At 50.4% G+C, this 17,069-nt stretch overlaps 1 protein-coding gene across 1 annotated transcript; it reads right to left on the reverse strand.

The window, feature by feature from the left end:
• Positions 1-1,823: 1,823 nt before the first annotated feature.
• pelp1 (proline, glutamate and leucine rich protein 1) lies at positions 1,824-16,419 on the reverse strand. Its single transcript, XM_088912020.1, has 17 exons — positions 16,270-16,419; positions 15,316-15,380; positions 14,661-14,766; positions 13,792-13,941; positions 13,461-13,532; positions 13,158-13,217; positions 12,803-12,953; positions 12,496-12,628; positions 11,852-11,939; positions 11,571-11,659; positions 11,118-11,231; positions 10,682-10,832; positions 9,980-10,148; positions 9,755-9,810; positions 9,057-9,269; positions 2,328-4,253; positions 1,824-2,083 (listed from the first exon to the last, which is right to left on the reverse strand). The coding sequence occupies exons 1-17, from the start codon at positions 16,408-16,410 to the stop codon at positions 1,994-1,996; spliced, it is 3,774 nt and encodes a 1,257-aa protein (XP_088768146.1). The 5' UTR covers positions 16,411-16,419; the 3' UTR covers positions 1,824-1,993.
• Positions 16,420-17,069: the final 650 nt, after the last annotated feature.

The raw sequence follows: 17,069 nt of genomic DNA on the forward strand, positions 1-17,069 counted from the left end.
ACCTGACTCCCACACTCTTTTATGGCAATGCTAATGTAATTAAGGTGTTACAGCTACTCTAATGGAAACACAGCAACACATTGCTGCATGCTGGTTTATACAGTCTGGATCTCCCTTTTAAAAAAAAGACCTGAAATAAGAAAAATAAAACTGAGCAAATAGAAAAAAATTCCATGCCGACACGACACACACACACAGACCTGGGCACCGCTCTGTAAGCATCCGGACTAGAGAGATCAGCCGTGCACTGCTGCTAACACACAGAGTAGTGCAGAGGGACCCAGTCTTAACAGACAAGCTCACACATTATCTGCACATCAACACACATGCTGCTGGCTAAAAATTGTGAAAGTGTGCACAAGCTTGTAACATTCACCCGATGGGCGCAATAACAGTAGATCAAGTGGCCATCTAGCCAGCAGCCATATCACCCTGGTCAGTACCTGGATGGGAGATGCTAGTGGGCCAGCAGGGGGCGCTCACCCTGCGGTCCATGTGGGTCCTAATGCCCCAGTATAGTGACGGGGACACTATACTGTAAACAGGTGCTGTCCTTCAAATGAGATGTAAAACCGAGGTCCTGACTCTCTGTGGTCATTAAAAATCCCAGGGTTCTTCTCAAAAAGACCTGGCGTCCTGCCCAAATTTCCCATTGGCTGTTACCAATCATGGCTTCCTAATAATCCCCATCTCTGAACTGGCTTCATCACTCTGCTCTCCTCCCCACTGAGAGCTGGTGTGTGGGGAGAGTACTGGTACACTATGGCTGCTGTCACATCATCCAGGTGGGGCTGCACACTGGTGGTGGTGGAGAGGAGTTCCCATTACCTGTAAAGCGCTTTGAGTGGAGTGTCCAGAAAAGCGCTATATAAGTGTAAGTAATTATTATTATCAAGGGGGCAGCGCAAATCAAAGTCTGAGCTACAGATGTAGCTATGGAGAGAGGAAGAGAGGGAGTGAATGCAGGACAATGGAGTCGTGTCTCGCAGTGATGCAACCTCTCTTCTCCAATTTGTTATGTTGACTGCAGGCTATTTTAAAGGTGCAGGCAGGATGGAGACTTTTGATGACTTCTGCATTTACGTAAGACACTTTCACCAATAGCAAACAACTGCAATTACTATTTCTGAAAGAACCCCCAACCCTTCCTCAAACATTAACAGTTCTGCTTTTTCTTCCACAGAAAACCCTGAGACAGCAAAAGCCTCAAGAAATCCCCAGCCCCAGACAGCAAAAACAGAGATGCCAAATCTGAGATCACAACATCACAGCTATCACAAAAACATACGGGTGATCGTTTAACAACCTGGTCAGGAGATCCCTACAGACTTAAGATCGCAGGCAGGGTTCCAAGAACAGGATGAGATCCCTACAGAGTGGAGATCGCAAGCAGGATCCCAAGAACAGGATGAGATCCCTACAGACTTAAGATCGTAGGCAGGGTTCCAAGAACAAGATGAGATCCCTACAGACTTAAGATCGCAGGCAGGATCCCAAGAACAGGATGAGATCCCTACAGACTGGAGATCGCAGACAGGGTCGCAGTCAGAGATGAGATCGCAACAGACTGGAGATCATAGCCAGGGTCCCAAATACAGGATGGGATCCCTACAGACTGGAGATCGCAGACAGGGTCTCAATCAGGGATGAGTTCCTTACAACACTGGAGATCACCAAGACAGGTAATGTGAGAAACATACATGTGTACATAATTTACCTTGTCAACAGGGAATAATGGACAGAGGACAGGACAAGCCAGACAAGTGTGGCTGCAGACTGTGATGTATGTAAAGGGGGAAACAGATTAAACAAAGACTGCTCAGTTTTCTTGATAAGTTTATTAATAAAGAACAATGAAATGGAACAACAAAAACATTTTGAAAAAAGTACAAAACAAAAATGGCGAAAATACACACTGGAGTCTTAGGCAGGGTTCATTTGTGGTACGATCCAACCCAATCAAGCCCAGTCTCAATCTGGTGTCATCTGGGTCCTAGGTGTCCAATTTAGGGGGCTCTTCCTCATCGTCAGGGGGACAGTCCACAAAATCGGCAAGCATTGAGGCCATGGAGTCTTCCGCAGGCTGTGGGGAGATGGGACATTTTCAATGCTGCAACACCTTGCCGGTCTGCATAATCAATGAGCCATTAACAAAAAAAAAGTGTTGGCAAAAATCCAAATGGCATTGGAATCATTTTTAAATGATAAACGTAACTCTTAAATAACTGTAGTGGTGTACAGGGGGATGACGAGATGCACAAATGGATAGAATTAACTCAGACAAAATTTGTCACTAACAAATGGGACAGCCAGCCGGCCAGACTCACCTTTTTCTTTTCAGCACTCTGCTCTGTCAAATCCTCCTCCTCCTCTTCTCGTTTCCTCTTCCCCTGTCTCTCTTCTGCGTCTTCCTCTATGTCTCTTTCTCTTGCACACCCTATTTCTTCTGGCGCCGATGACCTCACTTCCTGTCCAAGTGCCTCCTCTTCCTGTCCAGCCCTTTCCTGTCTCTCACCGACGTCTTCCTGCAGTTTAGTTGCCAGCTCTCCCTGACTCAGCTCCTCCCCCTTCAGCTCCAGGGATGACTTGACTTCCTGCACAGGTTCCAAATCCTGATCCTGGGAAGAGGTGGCCTTCTCTTCAGCCTGGGTGGGCAGTATCTCCTGTGCTGTCCCTAGCTCCTGTGTCACTTCCTGCCCTGGTACCTCCACTCCCTCCACTTTTGGCTGAGCTTCTTTTCCCTGCGTCTCCTGTCCCACGGTCCCTTGGGATGGGGAGCTCTCTGCTTTCTCCTGCGGAGGAAAAGCCTCCCTCTCCTCCTCTCTGCCTCCCCCATCTCCATTCACCTCCTCTAGCACCCTTCCTTCACCCTCCAGCCCCTCTCCCTCCTTCATCACCTCAAGGTCCAGAGGCTGCTTGTATGCTTCAACATCTACCCTCTCCCTCTCATCTCCTTCCTCGCCGTCCTGCTCTCTTTCCAGCTCAAAGACCCCTGTAAGTCCCTCTCTTTCCCCTCTTGGGTCCATCATCACTGCCCCCTCCTCACTGGGCAGGACCTCCCCTTCCTCTTCTTCCTCTTCCTCCTCTATCTCCTCTCCCTCCATCACTCCCTCCTCCTCTTCCTCCTCAAACTCCCCTTCCTCCTCAAACTCTTCTTCCTCCCCATAGTACTCTTCCTCTTCCTCCTCCTCAGCAAACTCACTCCCTTCTTCGTCCTCCTCTTCCAGATCCTCCAGGCCTTCCTCCTCCTCTTCCTCATCTTCTAGCTCATCTTCTTCTTCCTCTTCATCTGAGCTGTTGATATTGATGACAGTCAGGTCTTCCTCTCCTTGCTGCTGCTGCTGCTGCTGCTGCTGTTGCTGCTGCAGCCTGGGTGTCTGCACCAGCTGCATTTGCATGGACAGGGATAGAGCAGCTGGCTGCGGTGGCTGCATCAACATCTGCTGCAGCTGCGCAGGCGGAAGAGACTCCCCTAGACTCCCGGCAGGTGCCTGCAGGGCAGGAGGAGTGACAAGACCCGAGACCTGGGTCTGATTTTGACTGGGGAAAGCGTTCATCACGGCCGAGTTAGGTGGCAGGATTTGATGCGCCGGCAGTTCGTTGGCCAGGGGGCTGTTCACCCCAGCTTCTGCCCCTCCTTCTTCTCCCAGTCTGCGGGTCCCTGATCCCACTGCAGCGGGGCCCATGGCACTCCCTGGCACCGTCTGGGTCAGCTCCTGCTTGTTCTGCAGCATGCCCTCGGGTACGATGACCACACTGTCATCCGAGTCGCTCTCCAAGGAGATCTCCACGTCCTCCGGCTCTTCTTTGTCGTAGCGCACAAAAACAGGCCGGTGGCCTTCGGGGCCCCCCAGGGTTCCGGGGTCACCCAGCTGCGGGGTGGAGAGCAGGTCCCCTGCCGGGGGGGGCAGGTGAGGCTGTGGGGCTGGGGGGTGCTGCTGCTGGCTGGCAGACTGGGGCAGGGCGGGAGGCTGTAAGGGCAGATGGTTGTCCAGGGGTCCCCCCAGCAGCCCCTGGGCCAGGCCAATAGGGTGCCGGGCTGTGAAGGAGGGGGGGCCCTGTGCTGGTGTCCCTAGGAGTGAGGGCAGGGAGAGGGCAGCCTGGGGCGCCGATGCAGTAGCAGTGGTCGGGACAGCAGGGGGCGCTGGGGACGATTTTAGTGCGAGTGAGGGCAGTGGGAGGGCAATGGAGGGGGTGCGGGGGTGAAGGAGGCTGTTGCACACTGTGAGGGCTTCATTGCAGAATGAGGAGACCTGAGGAACAAAAAGGGAGAGGCAGGTGGCAACTTTACAGAATCCATATTCTTGACAGTCTGGTATTTCCCCACTCTGGTAAAAACTAAGTTTCCCCACTGTTTTGAACTAAACTTGTTTTGCTAGATATGAAGTTGAATTCTCTCTCAGCAAGGCCTCCTCTTTCTGTGTTGGTCTCCGCCATCATCCTGAGCTCCACTGAAGGATGACACAAACAGCTTTATTAAAATGTCATTACAGATTTGCATGAGGTACCTGTCCCCAGGGAGCCAACAAAACAATGCTCCTCTGTTCCTGCTTCTCACACTCACAGCGCTTCACTGTAATATCACCGTGCAGGCCGAGCTAAATATATAAGCCTCTGTCCCCTGCCAAGTTCCCGGCCATGGGTTTTCTCCAATTTTCCTACAAAAGCAGCATATCCAAGGAGCAATCTGCCTGACAGGTCCTCCGCCCTCTCACCCCACTTCACAGGATGAAAGACCACAACCACCGCAGAGCTGGTGTCAGGTCCCGAACTAAACACAGACACTGTATTGTAGATGTACTGCACTGAACTAGTTTTTCTTTCCTATAAACTGCATCCAAGACTGTATAATTATAATAACATGTTACACGTGACGCCTTGCATGACGTAACATATTTGCACTTTCCAGTAAAATGAAAATACACAAATACAGTAAATTAAACACTTAAAAGATGGAGTATAAATGTAAGTTTCATGACTGGATTTAAAACGAACTAATTTATAATATCAAATACGGGCCGGGAGATTAGCTCTCGGAGCAAGAGGATGGAGATCCTAGCTTCCTGGAGCTGGAAACTGAAACAAGGCCAAGTGAGAGAGTCCAAAGAGCAGAAATGAAATGCTGGCATCTCTCGCTATATCTCTGGGCACTGCTTAAGTGAACTCCACCAAGACAGCCCAGGAGCTTGGTGTTGTAGCTGACGACAACCTCAGATTCTCACACCACATCATCATTGCCAGCACCCATATCACCCTGCAGCTCACAGCTGGCAGCCCACTGAAGCTCAGCAGGTGTGAGCCTGGTCAGTACCTGGAGGGGAGACCTCCTGGGAAAAACTGAGGCTGCTGCTGGAAGAGGTGTTAGTGGGGCCAGCAGGGGGCGCTCACCCTTCAGTCCATGTGGGTCCTAATGCCCCAGTATAGTGACGGTGACACTATACTGTAAAAAGGCACCTTCCTTCCAATGAGACATAAAATCAAGGTCCAGACTGTGGTCATTAAAAATCCCAGGGCGTTTCTCGAAAAGAGTAGGGGTGTAACCCTGACGTCCTGGCCAAATTTTCCATTAGGTTTATCGATGTGTTCTCCTCCCCACTGGTGTGTGGGGAAAGTACTGGCACTATGTACTATGCACTATGGCTATACCCCATTAACTGTAAAGTGCTCCGAGTGGAGTGTCCAGAAAAGCACTATACAAGTGACTCCCTCCTACAGGTTCTTCCTATAGAAAATCCAGAAGATCTGCCCATACCTGACCACCTGCTCAGCTTAGCTTCTTGTTCAAGCACCCGTCATCTCACATCTGGACTACCACATGAGCTGCCAGACCACTCTAGTTTATTAAAAAAAAAACCTCAGAGGCCCACCTACTCTCCCAGTTCCCCCCAAAATACACACATTTCCACCCTCCTCATCTCTTCACATTGTCCTTGCATGACTCAGTCCTGCATCAAATTCAGACCCTTGGTGTTGGCCTACAGGGGCCCCAAGTGGACTGCATCAGCGTACTTCCACACCACTGCCAGACCCTGGACCCAGCTGCTCCCTGCACTGCCCCCCAGTGGTGGAACAATCTACCTGCCACAGTCCGAACTGCAGACTCGCTCCCCCATCTTCCAGAGGAAACCACAGGCTCGTTTCTTCAGGATACGTCTAACCCCAGAAACCGGTGACAGACCCCCACTTACCATCTATGCTCTTACAACACTGCTTCCTGTCTGTCAAGCAGCACTGAAACTTCTCAGCATTGTGCAACAATGAGAACTTAAGTAAACTCTGCCTACTGCGGTCTGGGGTTTTATTGTTGTTCTGTGCTGCCATCATATGCATCTCTCATATCTTGATCAGATGCTTTAGATTAAAGTGTCCCCCAAATGAATACATGTAAATTACTGGAAAGGTAATACGGAGTTAACAGAACACGGATGTGGTTCATATAAACACCTCACAAAGGTCCGCAGCAGTAATTTGAATTTTCTAAGACCTACGCAGCTGAGATCTAAACACGCTGCAGCTCAGGAACAGGATGGAAGCAGTACCTCAGTGTCAGCGTGTGTTTGTGCTATCAGCACGGAGACAGATGGCTGGGCTGCCCGATGTTTATACAGGTGCGGGAACGAGAGGGGCAGAGTGAGGGAGGGAGTCGTTCTTCAGCCATAGGCTTAAAGATTCCCAAGAGCGCCTTCCACCTGGCTCGGGGCCAGACCTCCCTAAAAGGCTCCCAGGAAGGAATTTCAAGGGGGAGAACGTCGGGTGGGGGGAAATGTGGCATGAGGAAACACCACTCCTCTCTCATTTCACATGGGAGCCATAACAGAGCAGCTCCAGGAGTGAGGGCTGTTCACAAAGGAGGCTGGAGCAGTGCAAGGCCAAGGACATCTAGCAGAAGAGAAGACTGGAGCCAAGAGCCCAAAGGCTACTACTGGACAAGATAGCGGAGGTGCAGTGAAGGATCTTTAACAGAAAACTGAATGAGATCTCCATTCAGCAAGGGAATGGCAACTGCCCAGGGGAGTAGAAGGACAGGCTGCGACTGATAACTCCTTCACAGAGGACTTGCTATTCCAAAGCCATAGAGTCCAGTGCTCAAGGCATTATGGCACCCTTTAGGCTGTGTCCCAGAAGCCGCACAAAGCCCTAAGCCCTTCCTCCACGACCCCTTCTGTGGCATAGATCAGGCGTGGATTTAAGGTGCACGAGCATTGGAGGCACACTGTTAGAAAAAAGGTAATGGGTCACGCTCGTATGACGTCACTTGCTGGTTGTGGCTCAGGGTCAAAATGCTTTCTGTTGCTACTGATTTCACACTGCTTCTTTTCCAATGGCTCAGTGCACACCGCCCGAGAATTTTTTCGATGGACTGCAGTGGACTAACAACAATGAGGCTATCTCCATGAAGGGCCAGAGCCGACTATTTCTTGAGGAGGCCCAGGTCCTTCAATGTGTGTAGTAAGATGCTTCATATGTTCTATCAGTCGGTTGTAGCGAGTGCCATTTTCTAGGCGGTGGTGTGCTGGGGCTCTGGGATCAGAGCAGGGGATGCCAACAGGTTGAACATGCTCATCAGAAAAGCACGTTTTGTCACTGGGTCTGATCTAGACCCTCTGGAGGTAGTGGCTGAGAGGAGAATGGTGTCCAAATTAAGGAACATCATGGACAACATCTCCCACCCCTCTCTATGACATGCTTGTTGGAATGAAGAGCGCGTTCAGCAATAGGCTGGTCCAACCACGGTGTGACAGGGAGCGCTACAGAAGGTCATTATTCTTGCCTTCTGCCAGAAGACTGTACAACTCCACTGTGTGTCTGGGGAGGGGCAACATTGACCTGTTTTGGGACTAAACCTGAATCCTCTGTTTACAACTGGTGTGCGATATGTGGAAGTGGATTGGGCAATTTATCTATAATTGCGTAACATATATTTACATTTCTGCAATATGCTTGTGGATTGTGCAATATATCTATACTGTGCAATACATTTTCTTTGAGCACCGTAAATTCCGGTCTATTTTGTATTGTGTGCAATCTTTATACTCCATTTTCTACTGCACTTCTTACTGACTAGTGTACTGTTGTATTATTGTACGATTACGTTGTACTGTTTGGTGTTGATTGTGCCTGGCTGCTGTTGCACTGCAATTTCCCTTACAGGATTAATAAAACTGTAAAAAAAAATAAAAATTGTACTATCACTTAAATATTTCATTCTCTATGGCAACTTCTTTCCGTGCTGACAGGTCAGAACATGAAACGTCACCATTCGTCATTCTCTCCAGCGAGAGAGGCTTATAAAGGCTCACCGCTCAGAAATGGGACTGTCTCAAGTGGGACCAGGCGTATGAAGGGCACGAACCCGCAAGTGTGGACACTCGCACACGGCCTTAGCCACCACATCCAGGCTGGACACCCAGATACACTACCCAGACCCTGGGTCAGCCAAGCCCAGAGATTCTGCGCACCGCCCACCCCTATACCAGCGAATCCGTTGCGCACCCGTCTTCGTCTTACGACGCATCGCTGTGCGTGCATCCCCACAAAATCACAAGAGGTCAGAGCTTTCCCTCTTTTCACAAAGGACTCCACACTTCTTCCAGCAGCCAGCAAAGACGGAGACTTGCACTGACACACAGAGTCCCGCCCAAGTGTTCCGACCCATCCAGTGACACAGCTGGGCATCACTCATTAAACCTGACGCAAGAGATCAGTAACGCAGACAACACCACAGTCACAAACACTGCTGCTCAGGGTAGAAAGGGGACGATCATACAACACGAATCTAAACACATCTGCAAGGAGCTGATAAAATACGTCCAACTGACAGAGAAATCTGTTCATGTAAGATGTTTGTTGCGTCCCTCCCTTGTTCAACATGCCTCATCTACTGGCGATGGACAATGTAATGTCCGTGTGGATTCCTGATCCAGGCGAGTATGTTTTGTGTACAGCCGTTTTCGTTGCAACATTCTAAAATTGTCTCAGTGATGCCATCGTTACTTCATTATCTCTTTGTTACTGTGCGTACAGTGGAAACCTCAATCTCAACATCTGGGCCTCACCTGGACGCTGGGGTCATTCAGGCCCTGGCTGAAGATTCGGACCGCGCAGTGCAGTGGAGGGGGCCATCGGGGGCTGGGCACCAGGACCATCGCCAGCACCAGCTGGTACAGTGCCCGGCGGGCCAGCGGACTGGCATACAGGCCCCCCGCCTCTGCCGCGCCCCCACATTGCTGCAGCCTCACGCACAGGGGCAGAGCCAGCTCCTGCAGCCTCTGGCACAGAGACAGCGGAAGAGAGAGGACAGTCAGGGCGGCACCCGGGTTCAGTGAGCTCCCAAGACTCAAGCCTTCAGCGTGACATGAATTCAAAACCACGTCTCGAAGTGGAACAGTAACATTGGTGAAAACTATTAAGACACGAATGAAAAACTGTGATAAATCGGTGTCAAGCCCAAGGTGTAATCCCACCTTGTGCCCTGTGCCTCTGCGACAGACTGGCATTTCCGCAACACTTAACAGGAATGAGTGACTTTCTGATAATGGTCGACCGGATTAAGATTTAATTCACACATGAACATGTGACACTTAAAGCCAAAATATATCCCAGGTAGTTTAATTCACAAGAAAGTCACGAGATCGACTCCATTTGGAATCTACGAGTAATGAGAAATATGAAAAGCGCCGCATGTTCGGTTTTCGTGAAACAACGTCACAGATTAAAATGACTCGACAGTCGGCGAGGTCGGCGCCGTGCCCACCTTGTGCGTGTCCTCCTTCAGCAGGGTGCCACTGGTCAGGACGATCTGCCTCAGAGCTGGAACAACAACAGCATCACGATGACATCATCGACACGCGCCGCACACCTGGCCGTGTGACTCCTGCTCACTCTTGGCGCATGCAGACAGCCCTTCCTCTCCCACTGCAGACGAGTCTCTCTCGGACAGCTCTCGGCTCAAGCGCAGGCAGACGGGAATCTCTCTCACCTCTCAGGGCGGACAGACACGTGTCCTGATTGGCCAGCACGTCGCTCTTCCTCTGGAGTGCGATGCCAGCCCCCACCGCCTCACCCAGGTCCAGCCCCTTCCCCCGTTTCCCCCCAGCCTTCCCAGGATGCCCTGCCAGATCGGCCATTCCCGTCCTCCCTGGCCGCAGCTGAGACAGACAGAAAACATTGCTGCCAAAGGTCACCACAGGAAGGCCCCACACATTCTGAGAACACGACATCTTAAAATAGCGGAGTTGAAGAGTAGAATGAGCAAGAAGGCTCAAAGCAAGAAAAAAAAATCAGGTTTAGAATAGCAACAACTTATAATTGTAAGCAAATAGTATAATTTCCATTTGCTCAAACGGTCAATTTAATCAAGGAACGACGAGAATTCCAGCCTGAGCTCATTTAGTCTGTTTTAACAGAACATATTCAGAGTCAGAGCTCAGTGTGATGTTGCATCGGTCATGCATGCTTTGTGAGCAGCCAGGTAAACGTCTACTTATATATATTACGTTCATAACAGTTAAAATAATTATCACCAATATGCAATGGCTGCTTAAACAGTTATCTAAAAAGATTTGGTGCCCCCGTGTGGAGATAGGTGGAAGTACAGTATACTTCTCTCTTGTAAGACCACTTAAAATAAAATAAAACAGTTTGATGTCCGCAAACCCACGCATGACCTCATCTGACTCACCTTGATAGAGTCCGCCCCCGGAGTGATGTCACCCAGTAGATGGGCTAATAGCAGCTCACTGTGGGTGGGGCTTTGTTGTAGCACACTTGCCGCAGCCCCTCCCACACGTACCCACAGGTCCAGACTGCGGTACAGTGCTACTCGCACGGCACTGTGGGTATTGAAACAGGGAGATGGGTTGCACCTTTCACAAAGATACTTTGATGTAGCCTGGTGTGGGGTCTTTAAGATGGTTAAGAGTGAAAAGCCTGCTGTCTCTTGATCAAACGAAAGAGTTTTACCTCACAATATGTCTAAGAACATGTCTGCTATTGCTCCACAAACATAAGTGTCTGTGTGATCTGAAGGCTCTCTGTTGTCCAGGGCTGGGCCCCTGTGTGTGTCTGTGGGTGTAGATGTGTCTGTGTCTGTGGGTGTGGGTGTCTGCGTGTCTTACCTGTAGGCTCTCTGCTGTCCAGGGCTGGCCTCAGGGAGGGGCGTCCAGGCAGACAGAGTCTGGGAGAAGAGCCGCGTCAAGACACTGGAGTACTGAACCAGCCGACTCCCAGCGCTGAGACAGGTGGAGAGGGGAGGGCGTGTTAATACAGCCACACATCTGTCAGCGGCAAGAATCTGGACTTCATTCACTAAACACCCTTTAACATGGAATTGCCAATCAAGTCGTCTCTATGACTATGACAATCAAGACAATAAGTGATCTTATAAATGCACGCCCTGTCTTACACATGACACAGTTACTCATTTTTGTTCTGCCAGGGCACTGCCATGTGACACCAAATGTCAACGGTCCATCACACAGTAGTGCTGTGTGAATGAAGCACTCTGAATGCTTCTACAGAGAGGGGAGACGAAAAGGAGAAAACGTCCATCCTGATGTGCTGCCACTCACACTGTGATGAGCGTCGACAGCAGTTCCAGGGTGTCGCGGTGCAGAGAGGGTAGAACCAGGAGTTTCAGACAACCGTCACCTGAGACGCTCTGCAATACACACACACACAAAGCCTGTCAGCATGGCTCTGGCGTTTCCCGACACGCATGGTATCACTACAGAACGGCACGACACACTGGAGACGCCAGCGCGACGCACTCGGGAGCTGCAAACCAGTGCCGACACTGCCCTGTGAGCTCACAGTGTAAAACACAGCCCCTTGCACATCAGCCAATACTCACAATGCCTTTGGCGGTAACAGCCAGCGCTCTGCAGACCAGGTTGAGAACACTCTGTACAGGTAGGCGGACCGGAGAAGACAGATCTACACTGAAAGAGAAAGAGAGAGGGAGTTAAAACACACTCAGCTGCACGCACACTGCAAACACAACTGTGTGTCTGTGTACAGTGCATCAGTACCTCAGGGTGTGAGTGAGGTTCAGTCCCACCTCTGTGTCTGTGTACAGTGCGTCAGTAGCACAGGGTGTGAGTGAGGTTCAGTCCCAGCTCTGTGTCTGTGTACAGTGCGTCAGTAGCACAGGGTGTGAGTGAGGTTCAGTCCCAGCTCTGTGTCTGTGTACAGTGCGTTAGTACCTCAGGGTGTGAGTGAGGGCCAGAGACACAGCTCTGTGTCTGTGTACAGTGCGTCAGTACCTCAGGGTGTGAGTGAGGTTCAGTCCCAGCTCTGTGTCTGTGTACAGTGCATCAGTACCTCAGGGTGTGAGTGAGGTTCAGTCCCAGCTCTGTGTCTGTGTACAGTGCGTCAGTAGCACAGGGTGTGAGTGAGGTTCAGTCCCAGCTCTGTGTCTGTGTACAGTGCATCAGTAGCACAGGGTGTGAGTGAGGTTCAGTCCCAGCTCTGTGTCTGTGTACAGTGTGTCAGTACCTCAGGGTGTGAGTGAGGGCCAGAGTCACAGCTCTGTATCTGTGGCGGAGCTGTAGGACGAGCAGGGGGTCAGTGTCATCCAAGGGGGGTAGCAGCAGCTCAATCCCAGGGCCCTCATACTGTACTCCTCCCTCTGAGACAGAGGCAGGGGGAGAGAGAGAATATGGCACAGGCAGGCAAAGACCATTTTAAATCAGAAACTTAAAAGAACTGCAAAACCCGAAATTGAAAGAACAAAACGAGTCTTATGTTTTCTTAAACAGGCTCAACTGATAGGATTCACAGTCCTCAACTGTGGAGGACTGACCTGTCTCCACCCCCTCATACAGCTGTCCCAGAACGCCATGGGCAGTGGCCAGGAGGCAGTGCAGATGCTGCGCCCAGCCTTCCGCCTGACGAGAACCCCGCTCGAAGACGCCACCCAGCGAGGACAGCCGCCCGTAGCACGCACACGCCATCTGAGAGAGGCAGAGAGGAGGTCAGAGTGGACTGAGAGAGAGGGAGACAGACAGGGGCAGGACAAGGCAGCTAAAGACAGGGTGGGAGACACAGGTAGAGAAGGGTGGACATAAGTAGATAGGGAAGAAGGGGTAGTGAGCTACAGAAAGACAAGTGAAGGGAGGGAGATGGTACACAGATACAGAGAACATCCGCAGTCTCACCTCTTGTATTTTGGGATTATCAGAGTCCATCTTGGACAGGAAGTAAGCCCCCAGTTTCTCCTGCAGAGAAACAAGAGTGCTCAGTCACCTGTACAGAGGGGACAACGGAACAACAGGCCACTTCGGCGCTGCCTCATCACTGTAAAACACCACAGAGCCCTGTTTCCACGTAATGCCACATTGCTCCAGTCCACGACCGCACTGCCTCGTTCCTGTATGGACCTGAGTTTTATCAGGTTTTATTCAGCACGTTTTCTCTGCGGTTCAGCCCTGCTTCTCCACTGAAGCACACTACTCTCTTACCCGGAGAGATCCACAGGCACGGGGGTAGTAGGTCATGCAGGCTGTCATCCCCTCCATCGCCCCTAGGTGGCACTGTGACAAACACAGAAAGTGACATTAGTTCAAGTTCAATACTTTATGGCCAAACAACAATTTGCATGGAATGTGGTTCGGTGAGCTCATGCAATTAAAGACAGAAATGTCCTATGTGTTAGGCCACAAATTCATGAAACCCTTTTGATCTCAATCCCCAGAGGGGGGCTAATAATATTCGTTCATCCCGACTCTGAGCGTGGTAGGGATGGTGTACCTGTCCCCCCCTGTGCTGTCAGCCCTGATCCACCCATCTCACCTCCTGTTTGAGGCCCAGCAGAGAAGTGAGGATTCCTGGGATTGAGTTGAGGCCAATTTCCCGGGAGAGCTCTGGGAGCTGGGAAGAATACTGCAGCAGGTCCTGCAGAATGGTGACAGCAAGCTGGACTGAAGGCAGAGGAGCCTGTGACTAAAGGAAGGAGAAGGAGAGATTGTTAATGTACAGTCTACCAGCTGCACAAAAATGATAACAATAAAAAAATTAATTCCTGACATTAATTAATATTAATTATACACCTATTATTATTAATTATACACTTATATAATGCTTTTCTGGACGCTCCATTCAAAGTGCTTTACAGGTAATGGAGACTCCCCTACCCCACCTATGTGCAGCCCCACCTGGATGATGCGCCAGTACTCTCCCCGCACACCAGCTCTCAATGGGGAGGAGAGCAGAGATGGGGATTATAAGGAGGCCATGATTGGTAAAGGCCAATGGGAAATTTGGCCAGGACACCAGGGTAACACCGCTACTCTTTTCGAGAAACGCCCTGGGGTTTTTAAAGACCACAGAGAGTCAGGACTTCAGTTTTTTGTCTCATTTGAAGGACAGCGCCTTTTTACAGTATAGTGTCCCCTTAACTGTACTGGGGCATTAGGACCCACATAGACCGCAAAGTGAGCGCCCCCTACTGGCTCCACTACCACCACTTCCAACTGCAACCTTAGCTTTCCCAGGAGGTCTCCCCTCCAGGTACTGACCAGGCTCACACCTGCTGAGCTCCAGTGGGCTATCAATTGAGAGTTCCGGCTGCTGGCACATTATCCCAGTCCCAGCTCTAGCAAGAGCCCGGGATGCAGAAAGAGACAGAGCCGCTGTCAAAGGGGGAGGGAGAGCTGGCTTACCTGTATGACCTGCTGGACAGCACGCAGCCAGGAGAGACAGTGCTGCTGGAACACATCGCTGGAGCTGTCCCGTACCAGTACAGACAGCAGGCAAAGGCCCTGGAACCTGAAACACACTGCACTTTAATCCCTCACCACAACCCTACTCGAAGGTCAGGAGACTGAGCTGTATAGGTTTTAAAGCCTTGTGGAACACCGTGCCAGATCCCATTCTAGCTGTACTTGATGCTCATTATTCAGTGGGGGGCCCTTATAATTTAAACAACTAACTTCACGTTGCCACTTCTGGAAAATCAAAGCTCCGCTGTGGAGCACGACAACACACAGCAGTTCTACTGAAGAGAGGTGTCACCCCTGCTCTGAAATGACCCATCTAAGCCAGGACAGCTTCAGGGGTTCCCCCTCTGGATACTCCCAGCTGACACTATGCACAACAGTAGGACAAATCCAGGCACATTAGTTATTCCAGGCACTATTATTTCATAGTACGAGCAAACAGCTGGGAAGCAATACACAAGTCGAGCTCACAGCCCCCGTGCTGTTAGAGCAGACGGATGCACACAGCTTCTCCGACACAGGGAGTGGGTCCCGTGCCCTCTGACCTCTGCCACTCACACTGTGATGTCCTCGAGAGACAGGATTCAGGGGGACTCACCTGGTTTTTGTGGAACTGAGACGCGCATTGCTGAATCCTATCAGATTCCCCACCACTCCGGCACTCTGAGGACAGACAAAAACAGACAGACTTCAGTCACCGGGGGGGGGTCTTCTTCTGCAGGCTGTGCCCTGACACCCCTCTCCATGGTACCACAGCGCCCCAAGAACGGATCAGAACCACTTCTGACACCTACAGGAATACCTCCTCATTTCTGGGCCTGCCGGGACAGCAGGAGCCTGGCTGAAACGCACTCAGGCTCTACAAACCCAGGCAGACTCCTAGGATCACTGAGAACACAGTGCAGTCAGGTGCTCTCTGTAGTCACGCAGGCTGGGTGCCAAAGCAGTGCTGTCTTACTCTCTCTATGAAGGGGAACAGACTCTGGAACTGAAGTCTGTGTTTTTACACAGACCCTACAAAGCAAACTTAAGATTCTCTTCACCTCAGAGCCAACGGAGATACTGATTAGCTGCACAAAACTAAAGCTGTATAATAAACCAGTCTCCTCTGGTGGGTTCTGGCCGCTCCAAGCACAGTCCCGGCGTCGGACTTCAGCAGCTAACAGGCGCGGAAGACTGAAGTTGTGATCCCCAGTAACGTGCTTTCGTGACTCACACAAACTCCAAACAAATGGAAAGATACATAAGGAAGCCTTTTGAAACTGATCGCTGCCGATCGGGTCTCTTTAACGTACTCGACAGTTTTTCAGGAAAACATCAGCATCCCCAAACCCTTTTAATTTATGCATCGTTTTATTTATTTTTTTTCCGATTTAATTCAGAAACTCTCATCGACTCAAAAATTTAAAGACAGTTTAAATTTTAAGTTAATGTGATCCTCCTCCTAAAGTCTTACAAAGGGGGCACTGAACATAATTAGAAAGGATGTATAAAACCGTACTGCACAGAGAGACGGGCGACCAGCTAGGCTGTACCCTGGGCTCCAGCGTACCTGTGCGGAGACACCGCCATGCTCCCGGTAGCTCGCCAGCAGCCCTGGAAGGTGGCCGGGTCGCTCCTCCTGTAGCGCAGACAGCAGCCCTTCGGCCAACCGCGCACTAGTCGGTCCATCCACCCAAGCCGAGGCCGCCATCTTTCCCTCACAATGACGTCAACCGCCCTCGACAGCAGCGCTGAAAGCTGGCGCCCTTGTGACGTCACTCGGAGGGTTGACACGTTCGTGGAGACTGACAGTTGTTATGCTATAATCTCTGATGCTATTCCTCAGGACGTGGTGAGGCTGTTTAGAGATAGTCTCGGCCTTGCCAATCAGTTTCTTCTGATTTCTCTGATTTATTTTTGGATGGAGTAGATATAAAAGATTAAAAAAATGCAATAATAATTATATTAGGAATGTAAAAAGTATAGTTGTCAGCTTTTATCATTGTGAATTCCTCTGGCTGTGAAGTGTCTACTTCTGGATCTATTTTAATATTCTGCCTCCTTTTTTGCAGCTCTGGTGTTTAAATAACTTTTTTTTAAAAAAAAGAGACCGAGAGCTGACAAAGACGTCACACCAAGCGACTCCCGAAGCCCAAAACGACAGATTTTTTTTAACAAAACCGATCGGTTTCCAGTACGCTACTCTCCTTAGACACAAGGTGTCATCCTTTGTAAAGCATTTTGTTAGAACTTGAGTATATATATATAAACGTCCCTTTTCCAAATATAAATATAAAAATGAGACGGGATCATTGCCCAGCACTGGGGAGAACCGGTAAGCTAACAGGCCACGGGAAACTGTGTGTATGT

Source organism: Atractosteus spatula, chromosome 3 (assembly GCF_055471065.1).
Source record: "Atractosteus spatula isolate fAtrSpa1 chromosome 3, fAtrSpa1.hap1, whole genome shotgun sequence".
Classification (NCBI taxonomy): Eukaryota; Metazoa; Chordata; class Actinopteri; order Semionotiformes; family Lepisosteidae; genus Atractosteus; species Atractosteus spatula.

Bases quoted from the DNA above. Each gene is read 5' to 3' on its own strand.
- pelp1 (XM_088912020.1), bottom strand. From the start codon at position 16,410: ATGGCGGCCTCGGCTTGGGTGGATGGACCGACTAGTGCGCGGTTGGCC. The intron at 13,533-13,791 runs GTGAGATGGGTG...TGTTTGTCACAG, and splicing joins TGCTGGGCCTCAAACAGGAG to TGCCACCTAGGGGCGATGGA. The intron at 2,084-2,327 runs GTGAGTCTGGCC...ATCTCCCCACAG, and splicing joins AGAGTGCTGAAAAGAAAAAG to CCTGCGGAAGACTCCATGGC.